Source organism: Merops nubicus, unplaced genomic scaffold, assembly GCF_000691845.1.
Source record: "Merops nubicus isolate BGI_N331 unplaced genomic scaffold, ASM69184v1 scaffold40465, whole genome shotgun sequence".
Classification (NCBI taxonomy): domain Eukaryota; kingdom Metazoa; phylum Chordata; class Aves; order Coraciiformes; family Meropidae; genus Merops; species Merops nubicus.
The window spans coordinates 1-18,234 of record NW_008612370.1 but is presented as its reverse complement, the minus strand read 5'-3'; the positions used below and the strand labels follow the sequence as shown (position 1 = coordinate 18,234).

Sequence of the window (18,234 nt, the reverse complement as noted above, 5' to 3'; positions counted from 1 at the left end):
GTTTTTCTTCTCTAGTCTTTGTCAAGCATGGTCCTTTTTGATTTAGCACTTTCTTCTATCCTGTTTGCAGGGTTTGCATGCTGTCATAATTATTTTAGTGGCAATGTATTTATTCTAGAAAAGGAATACCCAGACTTTCTTTTCTTGTCTCATCTGTGGTGGCAGTAGTAGCAGCTCTGCACCAGCTCTGTGTGTGTACAAGAGGCATGTTACTCCTTCTTCATTAGCGAATAAGAGAAAACAAATCCAACTTGAGTCCCACACTCCTGCTTCCTATTGTCTCATCCTACACTTCGTTTGATTTTCCTTATCCTCCTCCCAAACCAGGGTTGCTGTACCTTTCTTCAAACTGCAGCATTCTTTCCAGCTCCATGATCTCTACAGTTGCCCCATCTTGTAGTTAGGACTCCAGTCTCCTTTCACTATGCAAGGTACACTCCAGCCCTGTGCTCTCAGTTTGACCTGCAGGGCCTCTGAGGCAAAGTGCAAGTCTCAGAACTGGGTGTTTTTCTACAGTTGCTGTGGGAGCACAGGGAAGCTGGGTTGTGAACTGGGACAGAGCAGCAGCACATTACCCCTGGCAGCTGTTTGGGGGTGCCTGCCTGTGTGGAAGTGCTTTCCCATAAATCATACAGGTGTGTCACTGTTTTAGTCCAGCACAGATGTACCCAGGGGTATGCAGGTTATACTTAGGGATTTTGTGCCCTTACACTATAGATGCAGAAAGCTTCATCCTGCCACTACTTGCTGTTTCTTCTCTTCTCTTTGAGAAGCTCTTTATGAAGGCTAATGGTGAGCAGGATTCAGCACACACCTAGAGAATTAAGCAACTTGGAGCAGAGGGATGTTTTCAAAGCAATTAGTGGGAAGTGAATGCTTTCTTCCCCTGCTTTTCCGTGGCTTGCAGCATGTAAGAAAATTATATCCTTTAAAAACTTTATTCAGTTTGCCTGGTTTAGAAGCAAGTTTCCTTGTGCTTGGGAAGAGATGAATGAGAGAATTTCTATTTTATTGCCTTTTTTTTTTTTTTTTTTAAACAACCTACTCGCTTACTTACGAGTGTCCCCTTTCTCATCTGGAAGGTCTTTGGCTCTCCTGTGCATCTGGGAAAGCCTCCATCCCTAAAGGAGGCAGAGAGATTGAGGAAGGAGATGCAGTTGCTGTAACAAAATTCGGCAAACCCACTTTCGATTCACTTAGAAATAATCAGTCTTCAAGTACACAGGGCAGTAGTAGCTCCACATCTCTGCTCTCTGTGTCTGCAGGTGTGATGGAAACAGATGCGAACTGGGAGCTGCTCACAGCTTTCAGTATCTCACTGGAGTAGGCACTTACTTTGATAGCCAGAGGAGCATTTCCTTTATGTGTAATGATAGTGGTTAGAAGATACACATTCCAGTTCTGCGGCACATATGCTATCCTATTGCTGTGACTCCAGCATGTTTCAGAATGGGCAAGCACCATACAAATGAAAGTCACTGAATGCTGAGTAAATACACAGGCTGTTCTTGTTCTCTCTCTGCTCCAGGAAGCCTGTTTGTGGCCTGCCAAGCTGTGAGCACTCTTCTTAGTTTGGCAGAGTCTTCTGAAATACTCCATTTGTTACCTGTGGAGCGTGTCAAGAGCTTGGTGACGTAAGTAAACATTGTGATCCTTCATGATTCTCCTTGGTATGCCAGAGAGTTGACTTTGCCTTTCTTGCCCCAAGTAGGGGCTTGTTAAATGCCTCTGTGTGTTGCCTGTTAGGCCAGCGTGTTGCTTTGGTATTTTGGTTACGTACGGTAGCAGTGTTGTAGGCACTATTCGTTTGAAGAACCAGGTAGATGTAGTACCTGTTCAGTAACATTCAACAAACTGAAGCTTTCTTAGACAGCAACAGGATAGTGTGTCAAATATGTTGGCTCTGGTTTTGTCCTGGAGCACTATGCTTAGTAAATGCGTTACATTATAATGATAAAAGAGACAGGAGCAGCACTTTCTGAGCTGTAAAAGCCGGAACTTCTGCAGTCTGTTGGCAGTGCTGGGATTCCACTGTGTCCTTACATACCCACATGTGCTTGCTTCACAATGGGAGGGGAGTTTGTGTGCTCAGTTTTTTTTTATTGTAACTCTCTTCCACTTAAAATCAGCACACCTGACTGAGTGGCTGGAGGGATTGAGGGAGACGGTTGATGTCTCTCCAGCAAACCTGCTAAACTTGTCATCTTCCATCACTGTTGGGCTGAAGCATCTCCAAGTCTTCAGCTGCCCGAGCTTCGAAACATCCTGTTTAGTTAGGAAATCGTGGTGCCCATGTCTGAGGCATGATGGAGATGAAACAGATTGCCCAGATCAAGTGGGAAGCCTTGGCAGCAAGCTTCAGTCTAGTGCTTTTCTGCCAGCTTTGGGATGGAGGTGTGAAACTTGCTTGGTGCATGGGATGCTAGGTAGCAGAAGGATGTTTCCCTATGGGCAGGCAGGATTTCTGGTATCTCACCTAAATCTGGATTATTTCTGTTCTGTTGAAGTTACTCACAGACTGGACACTTGGGCAGTAGCAATCCCTTGTCTGACCTATGCAGGTTTGGTTTCTGCAGCTGGGTGTGTGGGCCCAGCCTGCTAGCCTCAGCTTGATAGGCCTGATTAGTGCAAAGGAGGAATCTCACACCTTGTAGGTAATTGAGCTTTGAGGCTGCAAGCCAGTGTGCTGCAGAAGTCTGACTTCACAGGCCTACTGGTCCTAGCAGAGTCTGAAGTCATGTGGAATTTTCTCTTAATGTTCTTATTGTCACTGCTGTCTTCTTCTCAAATACCTCTATGGCTGCAGCGCTTTCTGTATGCTAATAAAACACTCTGTTGTTCCAGCACTTTTCCTTCAGACCCCTCTGCGTTGCTCTTGGCTGATCTCTATTACACAAGGCTGGCATTGTGTGGCTGCCAGGAACCCCTTTCCCAAGGAAGCCTAATGGACTTGTTTGAGAAGTTGCATCCTAATATTTCCACTGGTATTTCCAAGGTAATCTTTTTTGGTTTGAGCATGTGCAAGGTAATTTGTCTTTTAACAATGTAATTTAAGTAAACTGAGTTAAGATAGCGAAGGCTGAAAGGAGAAAGGTGAGACTGTATAAAGCTATTACTTCCGTAGTTATTTGTTTAGGGCTGTGTCCATTTCTAAGAGACTGCTGTGGGTCATGAATTTACAGAGGTTACCTTGTAGCCCTGCAAGGCTTGCATCTTTCTAGAAGTGAGTCAGAGCAGGAGCCTAATGTATTAATTTTGATTTGCTTGCTAGTTTACAGGACCTCGTGTGTTTCTCAACTTTAGGAGGAACCTAGTGAAATCAGCCTCCTGTGAAAACATTAACCTTTTTGTAGGTGTGTATGTAGCCTGTGTTCTCCTGCTTCCTTCTGACATACATTTCCACTTTGGATAGGTCCGACTGTTGACTGTTCATATTCTAAGCCATTTTGAGAATCCACCTTCTACAGAGGTTGAGGTAAGGCTAAAACTTTTCATTTAGCGTTTCAAAGCCATCTGTGTTTGATGTGTGTGAACTGTTTTCTACATAGCAGAAAGAAAGCCTTTGTCTGGCAGAGGTTGTCCTTTGGTTTTGTGTTTTCACATTCCAGTTTTATCTTCTTGTCCCCTTGCCTCCTGATGTGTTCATATGTGTGAGTTTTGATGCATCAGTGGTGGAAACCAGAGGGTGGAAGCCCTTTGCCTTTGTTCTTTGGTCCAGAACAGCTGAGACTGTGTAGTTTTGTGGAAGAACCTTTCAATGAGAAAAGGATACTCTTAACAAAATGGCATGTCGCCTGTTTGTTCAGACTGATGGCACAGAGGAACTCCAGCCAATATTTGCCATATTGCTCCAAGCAGAACTTGTGCCCGCAACAGTGAATGATTACAGAGAGAAACTTCTCCATCTGAGGAAACTAAGATGTGATATAGTGCAGTCTGCAATACCAAGTGGATCTTTGCAAGAGGTAAGTCGTCGTTGTCAAAAAGCAGTTGTCACATTCTTTTATTCCAAGAGATTGTTCCTCTTCCATCACATGGATTGCAGAATTTTTAACGAGTTCATCACAAAATCAGTTAGCTGCCAGATTCAAGTTTAGGAAATTTACTTGTTAGCAGGGATCACAGCTCCCATTGTCCTTGGCACTATTGTGTTCTTTTGGATATATAGTAGAACAACAGTGGTATCTAGATAAATGGCCCACAGTGAGGTTTGGTATCATGGAAGGGAAGGCAGATGATTCCAAGAAGTGAGTAATAAGCAAATTTAAAATCATGACCTTGCTATATCCTGAGTGTGGTTGAACATTGGTAGGACTGCCATGGGCCATTGGATAGCCTGGCTTCTGGATCTTCTGTCAGGGTAAAAATCTGGTATTCCTGTGACTGTTGAATCTCCTCTGCTGCTGAGGTCCCTTTAGGGGACCTTACTTTATAGCTGTTGGAAGGATCACAATCTTAGTAGTTAAATGATTGTCATGGTTCAACCCCAGCTGGCAACTAAGTGCTACATAGATGCTTGCTCTGTCCCTCGCTCCCTAATGGAATGGAGGAGGGAATTAAAGGGTAAAAGTGACAGAACTCATGGGTTGAGATAAAGACAATAGTATAGCTAAAGCCAAAGCTGCACACACAAGCAAAGCAAGCCAAAGAATTTATTCACTGCTTCCCATCAGCAGGCCATGTCTTCAGCCATCTCCAGGACAGCAGTTGTTCCATAACATGTAGCAGTTAGTTACCCTAACTCTGAACACCACCCCCCCTTCCTTCTTTTTCCAGCTGTGTATGCTGAGCATGATGTCATATGATATGGAATCTCTCTTTGGTCAGTTGGCATCAGCTGTCTCAGCTGTACCCTCCCAGCTGCTTGTGCACCCCCAATCTACTTGCTGTTTGGGTGGGGTGGGAAACAGAAAAGAACTTGATGGGTAAGCACTGCTCAGCAGTACCTAAAACACCCCTGTGTTATCAACACTGTTGCCAGCATAAATCCCAAACACAGCCCCATACTAGCTACTATGAAGAACATTAACTGTCCCAAAACCAGCACAGAGATCATGGACTTGGTGGGAGGTTTTTTTAAGTACTTTTCTGACTGTTGCTGTACCTATGTAATTTTTTTTTTTTTACCTTGACTTTTAAGCTCTTGTGAGGAAGGGTTGTAGGTCAGTCCTCTACTGCATGTAGGTCTGCAGGAAAACAATCCAGAGGACAGGACATCCTAGACTTAGTACAGTGAAGACTTCTCAGGGCAAATTTCCCTTTTTCTGAGGTCCCTAATGCTGCTATGGCAGCCCTGAAGTTTGAGAGGGAGGCAGGCGATCTGGATCATCTGCTGTGCTGAACTGGTTTTTGCACATTCATGGTATGTAGGTGTGGTGACTAGAACTCGCTGCAACTTACAGTAAATGGGCTCTAGATTTCATCATGCAACTATGAGACAAGGAATGAGGATGTGTGTGACTTGCTTCATTACTTGCAGTATTTCTCAGAACTTATGTGATCAGTTTCCTCTTTGAAAGGAAGAGAGGGTAGGGGAGGTTCGTTGATCTTTGACTATTGTTTTTCACATCCCAGCAAGATGGTATTGTATGTCATTCTAGGTGCCTCTTCGGTATTTACTGGGAATGCTATATATTAACTTCAGCCCTCTCTGGGAGCCTGTAATTGAACTCATAACGTGAGTAAATGAGATTGAATGCTGCAATCTGTGGTTGTCTCACAGAACATTCCTTCCATTGTTATATGAACAAAAGCTGATGTAAAAATGTCCAATTTGAGAGATCTGTGCATGAGAATCTTCATGTGAAATTTTCTGAAATTAATTTAATCTCAAATCTCAACCTGCATAAACTCATACTTTTTAACTTTATTTTCTGATTTTTCATATTACTAAAGCAAATTTGCAACAAATATAGTCAAAAACTATCAGAATTTTGAGTCAAAAGTGGCCAGATTTGATTAGTGTTTTAAAAATGCAAGAAGTCCCTTGCAGATCCCTCATCTCTGACTCTTCTGTCCTTACTGGAAAACTTCTAAATTGTACTGAAGAGTGGGGAAGATTTTATATGTTGACAGCTGAGCTAAATACTGAAATCACTGTCTGCTTTTCATTAGAACTTTATCTTCTTTTTTTTTTTTTTCTGTCCTCTATTCTGTGATTAAAAAGAATGGGATTCTTCCTTTCAAACTAGTGAATCAATTAAAAAAAAATATTAAACCAGATTTTCAAAAGATATATCTGTGCTAATTCTTCCTTTGGTTTTAAATTACATTACAGAACAGATATCAGTAGAAAGCTTGAGAACATCTTTACTCAATTTTAATTTGTTTGAAGCCATGATATACTAGATTTTTTTAATAACAATTGACATTTGATATTCAAAAGTAAAGACAAGGAAGTGCTACAGCTGTGTCATGCAGATGTCTTGTCTTCAGATACCCACATGAAAGCAGTGATTGAAGCTTCTGATTGTGTTGGTAGTTTGCCTAGTGACATGACTTTTCAAATTTTCCCTTTAATTTCATGCTGTCTTATGCTTCTATTAGTTCTCATGCAAAGGAAATGGAGAATAAACAGTTCTGGAAGGTCTTATATGAACATTTGGAGAGGGCTGCTACCTATGCTGGTAAGTCACAGCTCCTAAATGTTATGACAGTAACCCATTGTGAATTATATGGCTGTGTTCATATACGCCCCAAATCTGCATATGATGGGGGAATTCAGAACCAATGCTCTTGATTACCAGCATCATGTCCAGCACAGGAATGGAGAGACTCACAGGAAAACTGTGTCCACTTCTGTCCTAAACACCAAGAAGTGGTTAGAAAAGGCACCTGCATTACAGGAAGGATTTGCAAGTTGTGGGAAGCCGTGCAGCAGTTTCAGCCCTGTTCAAGGATGGCTCTCTCTAGACTGATCAGCAGCAATGACAAAACGGGTACAATGGGGCTGACCATCTTTCTACTCCATAGATTCAGTAGAATTCCTGCAAACTGTTGTTCTTAGGTGTGCTCTTGAGGCTTACCTGTGTGTATATGGAATCTATGATCTCAAGATAGAGCCATGAGCACACAGCAATTTGTGAGCTTCTCTGTTATTCAAGAGAACTAAGCTTAATTGAGATGTGCCAGGATTGTAAAGCACCCCACAATACCTTCTAAGCAATGTGGGTCTTTCAGGTCAGTGCTAAATACGGTTGTCTAAACAGGTACACATCACCAGAACTATTACTTCTATTACGTGGAATTGATCCCTTGCTACTGGCAATTATGAAGTAACCTGAAGATATTTTCTTCATGTATTCTATAGAAATGGAGCTGCAAAATGAACTAGATGAACAGGAGGAACACATTGCTGAAACAGATAGCAAGAACATGCCAGGAGGAGAGGTGGAAAGTGTCTTCCTGGAGCAGCTGAGGACTAGAACAGATTGCAGTGAGCGACTGGACCACACGAACTTCCGGTTTCTGCTGTGGAAAGCACTAGATAAGTTTCCAGACAGAGTGGAACCTAGGTCGAGGGAACTTTCCCCACTTCTTTTGAGATTTATTAGGTAAGTAAGGTTTACTTTTTAGTTGCAAGGGCACTTTGCTTTCAATGTGTTGCTGAGCTTTAAGACTATGGTTATCCCATTATAGACTTTATTTCCTGAATGTATGGCTCATGAGACGACTGTTACCAGTTACAATAACCTTTTGGTTGAAATGTGTATTCTGTAAGAAACATCACAGAAGAGGCAGGCTGAAATTAAATGGGCAGTACATTTCTGCTGCTTGGTCTCCCTTTTTGACTTGCCACAGTCACGGCCTCATTACTCTGTTAGGGAGTGATTTCAGTGGAAATAAAGTTCCTTTTTTTAAAATACATTTTTATTTGTAATCACAGAAGACAAACATTTTCCCCAAAGATGGGGAAAACAGAAGTTTTATTAGAGGCTGTTTTAATTTCCTACCCCTGGAGGGAGAGCAGTGGCGTGCTTGCATGTGTGCATGTATCAGGTAGTACGATGCACATGGTGTAGATATGATCTCATGGCAGATGTAGGTTTCCGATACTCCTCTGTGATTATAAAACCTATATTTTGCTTGCTTTCCTGGAAAAAAATGAACCATGCTGTAGTAGGTTAGTTTCCTCACTCACACTGTTCGCCTGCCCCCTCGAGCATACACAACCCCCACACCTTCCATGTAACTTCTTTACAGACCTTTAGTAACTCAGTCATTCTTGTCTGTCTTCTCTCCATGAGGTACCTCCAGTTTCCTTTAGTGTATTTGGTCACACTGGTCACAATTAGATATACTTTGTGTCTCTGCAACATTGCCTTTGTAGGCAATGCAGCATATAATTACTGAAATATGTTTCTTGGGGAATTTTTAGCCATCTAGTGTCCCAAGACACAATGCCATTTATAATGAGAATGGTCAATTGTGTAGCTTTCAGTTGTTGTTGCACTGAAAGCCTGAAAAATGCTGTGCTGCTTAATTCCTTCCTTTTGTTTTTTTTTAAACACAGAAACGAGTACTACCCAGCAGATTCATTAGTGGCTCCATCTCAGGATCTCAGAAAGAAAACTAGTGGTACAGTAGCAGCAAAAGTACCTGGTGAAGAGGTAAATGATGTTGCTAAGGAGGAGGAAGAAGGAGAAAATGAAGAAGGGGAACTGATTACTGTAGGACTACCAAAAAAGAAAACAAGAAGAGCTGCTGCTAAGTGAGTATTTTAGATATCTCTTGATAGTTTTTTTCACAGAGAGGTAGGGTCAGCAGTTTATGTTGAGAGAAAAGCTATGTTTTCATATATATTTTTCTTCTTTTGTTTGCACTTCATAATTTTGCAGTGGATTATAAGCACTTCAAAGTCAGAAACTCTGCCTTGCACAGTACTAAATATCCAAAAACCTTGCCCAGGCTTTATCAGTATCTTATTATTTGCTGACAGTCTGTGGTTTTTTTTAGTTTAAGCAAAAATTATTTGGTAATCTGAAGCCATTGTGAAGTTTTCAGAGGCCACTGTAGCTGCATTTGCCTGGCTTCTCTGTGTCTATCTGTTGATCTTTTAAAACCATGGGCACTGCGAACACTTTGAAAAGTTAGACTATTCGCTTAGTTATCTTAATACTGGGATTCTGCAGTCACCTACCTGTTATAAATCTTGTTCCTGGTTTTCTTCTCAGGGGCAAAGATTTTTCTTTTGGTATTTTAGACTGAAGCTACATGTTGTTGTAATATCATTGTTTACAGTGCTGAATACATGGAGAAAGTGACTCCTTGTATGAATTCTCCACAGTTTCTCTAGTCAGATGCTTTTTACCCTGATGACCTCTATCAAACATCCATTGCAAATACATCACAAGGGTTTGTATTTGCCACTTTTTCTGCAAAGGATGGCCCTTGTAATGACAGAACTTCAAAATGTCACATGTTGGAACCTGACGAGTATTTGATATGTAACCTGAAGTGTCATTTAATCCCAGGTGTCTTATAGGCATTTCATTTTTTTCCTAGATTCTGCCTTGTATCTGCAAATTAGCAGCAGTTAAAATACAGTGACAGTCCAAGATTTTTTTTTTTTTTTCCCCCAACCTCCATTTAAAAATGTCCACCTACTCAAGTTGCAATATTAGTTTCTAGTAGCAGTAATAAAGGCATAGATTTACCAGAAATGTGTTAATGAGTTCTTGAGTGACCTCCCTTTGTCTTCACCCTGGACAGTTCATGCAGCCAGGCCTGTGCAGCAGGAGGAGAGCCCTCATGAGGCTGCTGCCTACAAAGTCTGGCTGAGGAGGACCCACTGCCACCCACCCCAAGCTTGGCATAAGGTTGCCAGAAGGTAGAATACTCATCCGTTGGCTTAGCCCAGCCATGGAGGATGGTGGCCCAGCTCAGTGTCTGGAGAGTTCAGTGTAAACTACCAGGGGGAGCAGCTGGATGAGGACACAGTGCGTAGGCTAGAGGAGATCTCACACCTTTCTTATCCTGATCACCTCTCTTCCACAAAGTGGAAGTGGGGCAGATGTGGGGTGACGCAGCCACTTCTAGAGGAACTGACTCCCATCTGAGCTTGCAGCCCAGCATAAGTCCAGCATAGTCTGCAGCTAAGTGGAACCCTGCACATTAATAGCAGTGAAATGGGCACCAGGTAAGGAAGGACAAGTGAGTAAATAAAGCATTAACTCACCAGTTCAGTGTTGCAGGCTGAGCTGACAGAAGTAAACTGCATCCTTACTCTTTGTGTTCCTTTCTCATCAAAAGCTGAGCCCATGTAGTCCTACTGAGGAAATGGTCTTCTCTGTGCAGTGAAGTGACATGTGGAAGGAGCTACTTAGGAGAGTGAACAGGTTACCTCTTGCTGTACCTGTGAAATGAAGGCCTGTACACTTGAGATCTTGTGTTGTTTTTTCTTTGGTTTTTTTTTTTTTTTTATTAATAACTTTAAGTAAAAGTTCCCTATTTGTTTATGATAACACAGAATTGTGTCTTTTGGTCACTTAAAAACATAATTGTTTTGGTTTGCTTTCCAGGCAACTAATAGCCCACTTACAAGTTTTCTCTAAGTTCTCGAATCCTCGTGCATTGTATCTGGAGCAGAAGTTGAATGCATTGTATACCCAGGTGATACTGTTTGTTGGCTTTTAGAACTACTGCTAATAAGTGAACTCATTTGAATTCAGTGTCTGAGACTAGGGAAACCTGTCATTTTCGGAACCCAGCCATGAGGTCTGAAAAAGGAGCTGGCCTTGAGAGGGACTCCGAGCTGGCTTCACTTGAACCCCTTTCGCAAAGACCTGAGATACCTGGCCTAGTTTGCCAGGAGTGGCTCGTGCAAACACATCTGGATGCAGAAAAGTAGTAGTCTATGGCAAGATGAAGGAGTGGTTGTAGGGGGAATTTGTTCCACTTGTGCAGCAGAATCTGGAAAAGGATTTTGAATCCAAAGCTTGGGGAAGACCTGAGGAGTTTTGTCTGCCCTACAGTGTTGTGTCTACAAAGAATATGGTCAATGGGAACAACAGACCAGTTTGCATTTAAAAAAAAAAAAAAAAAAAAAAAAAAAACCACCACCATAATGTCTTCTTGAAGAATATTCAGTTTGATGAGATCCCTTTTTGAGGGATTTTGCTGATTAAATTGTCAAAACCTGACTCTGAAAAGGGATTCTAAGTCTTTATCCTACACTCCTTGAAAGGGTTGTTTCCCAGTTTCTGGATTTGTTCAGATCATTCAGGTTTGCTCTAATTGTTCCCAGTTTGTGGTCTCTGACTGCAGTCAGTGGGCTGTAGTACTGTATTAAATTATATGAACCTGTTAGTTCCTTGGCTTTCACCTGGCAGACAGTGTGGAAGTTGGAAGGTCTATTTTTTAATCCGCAAGTCTGAGAATCTCTTGATTCTCCATGTCCACTCTGTTTTCAGTCAACCTCAGAATTTTGCTTAGGAGAGGAGTTGATCCATATATTTGCTTGCCTGTATTCTTAAGAAAATACTGAACAGATGTGTGCATGTCAGAATAGTGTGTGAAGAAAGCCTGACATAAGAAGAGAGATTACTTTGTCACTTACTGTTTGCTATTTGTGTGTCTTAGCATATGTGTTGTCATGGCAGGTGTGTTCATCCAGCTTAGGGGCATCATGGCAAAGTGACCTGTGATGATTCTAGCCTGTGGTGTTTGGTAGGAGACTGAAGAACTGATAAGAATGCTGCCTGGGGAAATGATCTGTATGTCTTAGTGCCTAGGTTATAAAGAGTCATCTTTGTGAGAGGGCAAATCTCAGTGAGACTTTGCACATCAATCCTTACGAGTATTTTGTGTTTGTGAAAGGAAAGAAATACAGGCGTCTTGCGACGGTGTGGATAATCTGCTTTTTAATCCAGTCTTTACAGATACGCAGCTGGTGGCTAGTTTTGGAGGCTGAAAGTGCAAGCTGACCATGGTTCAAAAAACAATTAGGAAAAAACAAATTGCAACTGTCTTGACTATAACTACCAGGAACCACATCCACTTTTCATGAGTGATAGTTACGTATTCACATCCTGGCTTTTTACTGACAACACATGCATTCTGTTTCCATTTTGATAAGTTGGTCCAAAACCTGTTTGAGCTTGGAACATTTGTGTTGTTTCTCTGTTTTCGCTAAGGACATCTGTCTTCTACATAAGGACACATTTTCTTTCTTGTATCATTTGCAGTTACTGTCCCATCAAGACCAGAATGTGCAGAGAATAGCTCTTGACTGTATAATGACATACAAACATCCTCATCTACTACCATACAGGTAGAATCTTTTCTATTATTTTTGGCATCATTGAATGAGCCTTCTGTTTCAGAAGCCTGCTTGAGGTCAGCTGCCTCAGAGAACCTCTTTCCTGTATTTCTTAAAGACATGATTCTATGTATAAATTTTAATTTTAGCTAGCTGTATATTTCCTATCTAAAACAGGAAATAAGACCCTGATGTTGGTCAGTGTCTATTCTGTTTACAGGAAAGTGCCAACACTTTCATTGTGTCCCAGAATAATGTGTGCTTAGTAGTTGAATTATTTCAAAAAGTGCTGTTGTACTGATGATTTATAACCATCCAGAGAAAGTGACAGCATAAAACTGTAGTTTGTGGTGGAATAATCTCTTCAGAATGTGTCCAGGAGGTGCTTTCCTACATTATTAACTTAATGGCTTTTAAAATATTTTTTGATAATAGGCTGGGAACATAGTACTGTAATACTTTATATACAACATAGTTTAGATAGGCAATCGGGCACAGATGTAGGCATATGTGTATGTTTGTTTATTTTTATAAACCCTGCCTGCCCTCAAATCATGTTTATTCTCAGGGAGAACTTGCAAAGGCTACTGGAGGACAAGAGTTTTAAAGAAGAAATAGTCCATTTCAGTATTTCTGAGGAGACTGCTGTAGTAAAAATGGAGCATCGACCAGATCTCATCCCTGTTCTCATGAGGTGTGTCACGAAGCGCAGGCTTCAGAGTTTCGTGTCAAAAGTACCATGAGCAGAAATGTAATGCAGCTGCTTCTTATTTTAAACAGTTAGGGGAAATCTCTGTTTGACTGTACAGTTTGATGACTTAGTTTATGATGTTCTGTATGGTTTCCTTTATTAACACATTTATGCAACATGTTAGGCAAATGGTGTTTTCTTTTAAAACTGCATTTTGGTAAATACTGTTTCTGCTAAGGCTTACAGTGTACTGTGAAAACATTTCAGTTCCCTGAATATTGCCACTTACTTTGACTAAGATACAGTGATTTAAGTTATTGTGCAGAAAACTACTTTTACACCTGCAGTCTCCAGCAAAACTTCCATTGTAGTAGCAGAAGCTGATCTTCCACTGGGATGTTTTTGAGCAATGTATAACAGTATATTCAGTGGAGACCCTGAAGGGGGGTCTTCCATTCATCTTGTTGTCACTAGAGAATATTTTTAGATGGAGTTGCCCCTGCAGAATAAGAGGCTGGGAAATGGACAACTTGCTGAAAGCTAATGCAACTTCTTTTTGGCTCTTGAAGAATTCTCTATGGCAGAATGAGAAACAAAACAGGGAGCAAAACACAGGGCAAGTCTTCAGCAGGCACTCGCATGTCCATCGTTCTGCGATTCCTTGCTGGCTCACTGCCGGAAGAGATACGGATGTTCTTGGATCTACTCTTTGAAGCTGTGAAGCAATTCAGTAATGGTGGGTACAGGCAGTAGAACCTGGGGGTGTGGTGCTTCATGACCTGTAGAGATGTGTTACATCAATGCCGTTACACGCTTCAGAATGTCTCTAACAGTCCCTTGGAAGGACGAAAGGATGAAAGTAAACTTTTGATAATGACTGGGATTCCTGTGGGCTTTTTTTTTTTTTACAAAATGTGATTGCTCTGTTTTACAGCTCCAGGGTCAGAAAAATGGAATAACTTGCCACAGCTATGTCAGTAAGCTAGAGCAGGCCAGGAATGAGCAATTGCTGGCATTGTAGACTAGTCTGCCTACTATGGCAATAAACAGAGGATGTAAAATGCCCTGATATTGTACCAGTGGGAAGTATTTGTGTGTCACAGAGAGACTGAGACCCAGAGCTGTCTTCATGCAAAAAGCTGAATGTGCAGGTCTCTTAATTTAGGGCCAGATTATACTCTTTTTCACTGAAAATTGATTTTGGTGGTGAGTATCTTCATGGTGCTTCTCTAGATAAGTGGCTGTCCCATTGCCTATTGCAGGGCCTTGCCAGACTGCAGTGCTTCGAAGTATGTCAGAGCTGGATTTAGCTAAAGTCCTGCCTCTTGGACGTCAGCATAGCCTCTTCAACAGCCTTGAAGTTGTGCTGAAAAACATGGGACATTTGATCCATCAGTACCTGCCTGAAATTCTACAGATTCTGCTCTGCATGACAGCTGTGGTATCCTGCATCCTTCAGCAAAGAGAGAAGGTACAGTATATGCAAACAATATACAAGCAAACATGTAAATTAAATTCCTTTCTCTCCTCCTCCCCTTAGCTTCCATGTGTATGCACAACTTTGCTGGTTCAGGTAAACATAAGTTTAATGTCAGCATGGCATGAAGCTTAGCAGCTAGATGTCTGTCGAAATAGATACAAATGATGTTTGTCTGAAAGTGCTACAGGGCTCAGGCAGTGCAGGCAGAGTTTTTGTTTGAGTTGCTGAAGCAAAAGTTGAAGTTGATCTCTCTGTGTTGTTACCTGTGTGCTCTGTGGAGAAAGGGGCATGAGGGAGAGCTAAATGGTCTGTTGTAAGGACATAGAGCCTATGGCTGGAAGTTTAAATTTGCCTTTAAAATTTAGTTTTTTGGCTGCAAGAATAAAATATTTGAACAGGGAACACGGAGGACTTAAATTTTCCTTGCCTGGGGACTTCAGAGGAAAACTTGTCTTGGAGGTGTTTTGTTGCAGTGCCAGACCCAGGGGGGGAGGGGAGCTCAGCATTGTGGATGACCACAGTGGTTATCTACAGTGATAATCATCTCCTGTCATGGGACACAAGGAGAATGTGGCTATCAGCCATGCTTTCAGCATACTAGAAACACGTTCACCTCTCTGTCAGGAGTAGTCATGGTAATCCAGTGTTACAATTTGGGTCTCAGCCAAGTATCTGCAGAGCACTCTGAGGTTGTTTTTTTTTGTTTTTTTTTTTTCCTTTGCAGTGCAATGGCTGTACATGTAGAAAGGTCAGGTAAGGAAAACATTCTGTTAAAGATTGGCTGCACCTAAACATGAGGTCTCTTGGCTTACTGCTGCCCTGTGCCCAGGAGAGCAGCACAGAGATCCCTGAGCTCTAGCCCAGCTAGCTCAGCGGGTCTGTTGCCAACTGTTTGGAAGCTATGAGACTGAGCCAGGCTTTTCTGTCTTTCTGAAACCAGTGCCTTTGCCAGACTTCAATCCAAATAGGAAGAGGAAAGCTCGAATCTGGCCTGTTGCAAAGCCTCATCACATGACAGGTGCAAAACAAGCAAACTGCAGAGTCATCATCATCACTGAGGTGTTGGGAGGAGTTATGAGATAGTAGACCGAGCAAGTGATGTTAAGTAATGAAAGTTTTGTCAGAGGTTAGAATTTGCATTGAAAACAATTGGTCAAAGCAAGCCCTTGCAGTCAGGTGGCATCCAGGGTGCCATAGTTGCCTGCAGACTGCACAGAAACTTCATATGTCTTTGTTTATGAAGGCAATGAGCAAATATTAGGTTAGCAGCATCCCACTGTCTGATTTAGGCACAAGCAATCCATTGCTTCCATATTTTAAACTGGGATAGGAGTTTTGAAAGCTGCTTCATTCATTGCTGGGATGGTCACGTTTTGCCAGGGTTACTACCATAATCCTGTCGCTGTTGTAACCCTGTTGCTGTTGCGTAATGTGTGGAGTGACAGTGTCATTTGTCTGAACTCAATTTAGCACTTCATTAGCCCATGAGATACTAAAAGCTCAAGGAAGAGTGTGAGAAATCTCCTTATCTTGGCTAATGATTAGAAGACATTCTTGGAGTTTGAGAGTAATTTATTGTAGGCTGATACTGCCTGGAGAGTTAAACATGAACTTTGACTGTTTTAAGCCAAGTTACTAATTTTCCATTTCCTACTGATTGTATTCAGTATTGAATTTCTTTAGTCCTCTGGGATCAAGTCTTTTAGAGGACACTCACGATGATTGAACAGTGGGAGATTCAAAATTATTTCACTTGTATTAGCATTAGCAGTCTGGTTTGTGCTGTCTTTGGCCCTTCAAGCAGCTTATTTGCTGCCCAGAAGCACAGTTGTGCACTGTTAGTATACATTCAGAACAGGCTGGGAGGTCCTGAGCAAGATCACGTTTGGTTCCTTTTCCACTATCTACTCTTGTCATTTTACCTGTGATTTTGGGTGCAAAGGAAGTATAGAAGTGTATCGCATAGTAGAGGCTCATGTCTTCAGAAGTCCGTAGGCCAAATAAGAGGTGTGATGTCTTCCAGTGAGGCTTTAACACAAAAGCTGCTTTGCAAAATAAGAGATACAAGTATTTATTCTGTGTGGTAGATTACTTACTGGAGACTCTGAGGAACCTAAGACATAGTTCCAGCCTTAGACAGTGGCCTTTATTTGCTTTGACGTGGCTTTGTTTCTGAGACTGGAGTTCAGTGCCTCTGCACTGTGGAGCTACCTCAGCTGTTTGTGCTGAGAGCTGCATTGCACAGCGTGGAAATAACTTAGGTTACTCAAGACTCTTCTCCCTGAGAAGAGTCAAAAGGCAGCAGTTCACAAATAACTTCATGTTTAGTTGTGTGGCTGATTTTGTTACTGAAATGTTTTCACCAAGAAAGGCTGTGGAATGTAACCACTGAATGGGTACAGGAAGCGTTCTCCTGTAACCAAATTATATACTTCCTTCCTGCACCATTGGAGGAGGTGAATCACATTCTTGCCTTCTGTATTCCTCCCCCTTCTCCTTGTCTTTTGACTTCTTTTCTTCCCAGTAGATCTCAATGTGCAACATACAACTTTAATTTCAAGAGCTGATTTGGGTCCTTTCCTGTGTAAAATAGTTATTATTTAAGTGTCAGGACTGGAAATGTAACTGTGGTGTAGTGTTTTGTGCAAAAAGAGCAGATGCTACTTTAAACCTGTCAGCATGGATTTTCATGAGCTGAAGGAGTCCTAGAATCATAGAATGGCTTAGGTCAGAAGGGACCCTAGAGATCATCTAATCCAACCTTCCTACCATGGTCAGGGACAGCTCTCAACTAGACCAGGTTGCTCAAAGCCACATCCAACCTGGCCTTGAACACCTCCAGGGAAGGGACATCCACAACTTCTCTGGGCAAACTATTCCTGACTCTTGCCACCCTTATACTGGAGAACTTCTTCCTAAGATTTAGTCTAAACCTACTCTCCTTCAGTTTTAAACCATTTCCCCTTGTCCTGTCACTGGACACTCTTGTGAAAAGTCCCTCTGCCACCTTCCTGTAGGTTCCCTTCAGCTATTTGAAGGCAGTTATAAGGTCCCCCCAGAGTCTTCTCTTCTCCAGGCTGAACCATCCCAGTGCCCTCAGCCTATCCTCATAGCAGAAATACTCCAGCCCCTGGATCAACTTTATGGCCCTTCTCTGGACTCGTTCCAACAGTCTACATCCTTTTTATGATGGGGACTGGTAATGTCTGTTTTATGGGTGAGGTTAGGAACAGGCATCTCTTAGAAAAATTCAGGTCAGCTGTGAGAGCTGGGTTGCTACGTGAACAATTACAGGAGAAAACCAGAACATTGTGATAGTTCTAGGAAAGGTTTTATCTGTGGTCAATGAATTGCTGTATTTAATTTCAGAGCAAGTAGTTAGTTGTTCTGCAAAGGCCTTACTGGAGTCTTTGTTTATTTTTACAGGTCCAACCTAGGTTGATTAATCCACTGAAGAATTTGAGGCGGCTTGGACTCAAGCTTGTGACAGAGTTTTTTTCTGATTATGAGACCTACAGCTTTAGTGTGGAAGAGATTGATGCAGTTTTCCATGCAGTGGTGTGGCCTCAGGTAAGTATTTCTTGTTCCTCCAAGCAGCTTGTGTGTAACACGGACCATGCAGAGAGCTCCACTGTGTCAGTTATATACATCACAGGATTGGATGTGGACTTGGATAGATGGGATTATGATGGTGTCTATACAAGGCCAGTTTCTTGGCTGGTGTCTGATAAGCTCTGGAATAATCCAGAATATTATCTAATTATATATAATTATATATTTATTACATAATATAACATTAATCAT

General features: G+C 41.8%; 1 protein-coding gene across 1 annotated transcript in view; it reads left to right on the top strand.

Moving 5' to 3' along the window:
- Window positions 1–18,000, top strand: part of LOC103774131 (small subunit processome component 20 homolog) — a gene marked incomplete at both ends in the record, with an annotated part of 31,248 nt that extends 13,248 nt beyond the window's left edge. Inside the window, 14 exons of the mRNA XM_008941513.1 lie at window positions 1,529–1,634; window positions 2,845–2,995; window positions 3,413–3,475; window positions 3,807–3,965; window positions 5,601–5,677; window positions 6,547–6,626; window positions 7,310–7,553; window positions 8,513–8,710; window positions 10,521–10,611; window positions 12,186–12,271; window positions 12,828–12,953; window positions 13,520–13,686; window positions 14,213–14,421; window positions 17,857–18,000. Coding sequence (XP_008939761.1) covers window positions 1,529–1,634; window positions 2,845–2,995; window positions 3,413–3,475; window positions 3,807–3,965; window positions 5,601–5,677; window positions 6,547–6,626; window positions 7,310–7,553; window positions 8,513–8,710; window positions 10,521–10,611; window positions 12,186–12,271; window positions 12,828–12,953; window positions 13,520–13,686; window positions 14,213–14,421; window positions 17,857–18,000 — 1,901 coding nt within the window. The remainder of the gene's footprint in view (window positions 1–1,528; window positions 1,635–2,844; window positions 2,996–3,412; window positions 3,476–3,806; window positions 3,966–5,600; window positions 5,678–6,546; window positions 6,627–7,309; window positions 7,554–8,512; window positions 8,711–10,520; window positions 10,612–12,185; window positions 12,272–12,827; window positions 12,954–13,519; window positions 13,687–14,212; window positions 14,422–17,856) is intronic.
- Window positions 18,001–18,234: the final 234 nt, after the last annotated feature.